The following is a 1,208-nucleotide window of genomic DNA, read 5'->3' on the forward strand; positions in this document are numbered from 1 at the left end:
TGTGCATCACTGAGTGCAGATAGATGTGCATGCAAAAGCATCAGCCAGAGCAGTGTACTGTGCACAGAATTAACCCCTTGTGGTGTTACCCTACTGCACCCCATCACTACCCCTGCAGAATACACTGTATACTCATACTGCACCCCATGACTACCCCTGCAGAATATACTGTATACTCATACTGCACCCCATTACCCCCCCCTGCAGAATACACTGTATACTCATACTGCACCCCATGACTACCCCTGCAGAATACACTGTATACTCATACTGCACCCTATTACCCCCCCCTGCAGAATATACTGTATACTCATACTGAACCCTATTACCCCCCCCCCGCAGAATATACTGTATACTCATACATCACCTTGAAAAAGTTACCCCAGTGGTTGCCCTCCCCCCCTGCCTCCATGCTGCGCGGCACTCACCCCCGGGGCCGGGTAGTATCCTCCTCCTGGATAAGCCATGGCTGCAGAGATGGGACTGTGACCCTGGCCGGAACCTCTCCGTGATAAACTAGCAACGCCAAGCCCCGCCCCGTCCTCCCTGGGGACCTAGATGTGGGCGGGGCGGAGTCAGCCTGATGCTGTACCAGGAAACCCCGCCCTCCTCTCGTTTAGATTTATATGGGGGGCGGGGCGCATCGTTGCTAATAAATGAAAGCACCGCCCTCTTAGCGCTGAGGAGCTGTAGTGGGCGGGGCGTTGTCAGACTAACTTCTCGTTTGTAGTGAAATAGCCACGCCCTCTTCTCACGGTTAGGCTGCAGGGGGTGGGCGGGGCTTTATTCAGCTTGCATCATTTATCGTAACTAGTGAAAGGAAACCCCGCCCTCTAATAGAGAAGCCTCCGTGTAACCCCGCCCTCTACGTTCAGGAGGCGGGGTTACACTGCTGCTGCTGCTGCGTGAGAAGCCGCTTCCATCTGTCAGTGATTATTATGATACGAAGCTCCGCCCCCCGCATTCCTTGCTGCACGCCAGCTTCCGGCGTGTGATCCATGTCACGCCAAGCCCCGCCTCCTCCTCGCTCTTATCCCTGAGGTGGGCGGGGTCATGTTCGCCTTGATAACTTTTTATACTGCGGTTTTTTGGTTTCTTCAGGGTCCATTCACACTTAGAGGATCTGTAGCAGATTCAAGCTGCGGGCAGTGATGTGTGTGCGTATGATGTGCGTATGTATGTGTGTGTATGACGTCCATGTATGATAT

The 1,208-nt window shown here is 53.7% G+C and overlaps 1 protein-coding gene across 1 annotated transcript in view; it reads right to left on the minus strand.

Annotated features, from left to right (window-relative positions):
- The window catches only part of SRI (sorcin), a 10,981-nt gene extending 10,443 nt beyond the window's left edge, over positions 1 to 538 (minus strand). The window contains exon 1 of the mRNA XM_069959465.1: positions 429 to 538. Coding sequence (XP_069815566.1) covers positions 429 to 467 — 39 coding nt within the window. The 5' untranslated portion in view covers positions 468 to 538. The remainder of the gene's footprint in view (positions 1 to 428) is intronic.
- Positions 539 to 1,208: the final 670 nt, after the last annotated feature.

Source organism: Dendropsophus ebraccatus, chromosome 2 (genome assembly GCF_027789765.1).
Source record: "Dendropsophus ebraccatus isolate aDenEbr1 chromosome 2, aDenEbr1.pat, whole genome shotgun sequence".
NCBI lineage: Eukaryota > Metazoa > Chordata > Amphibia > Anura > Hylidae > Dendropsophus > Dendropsophus ebraccatus.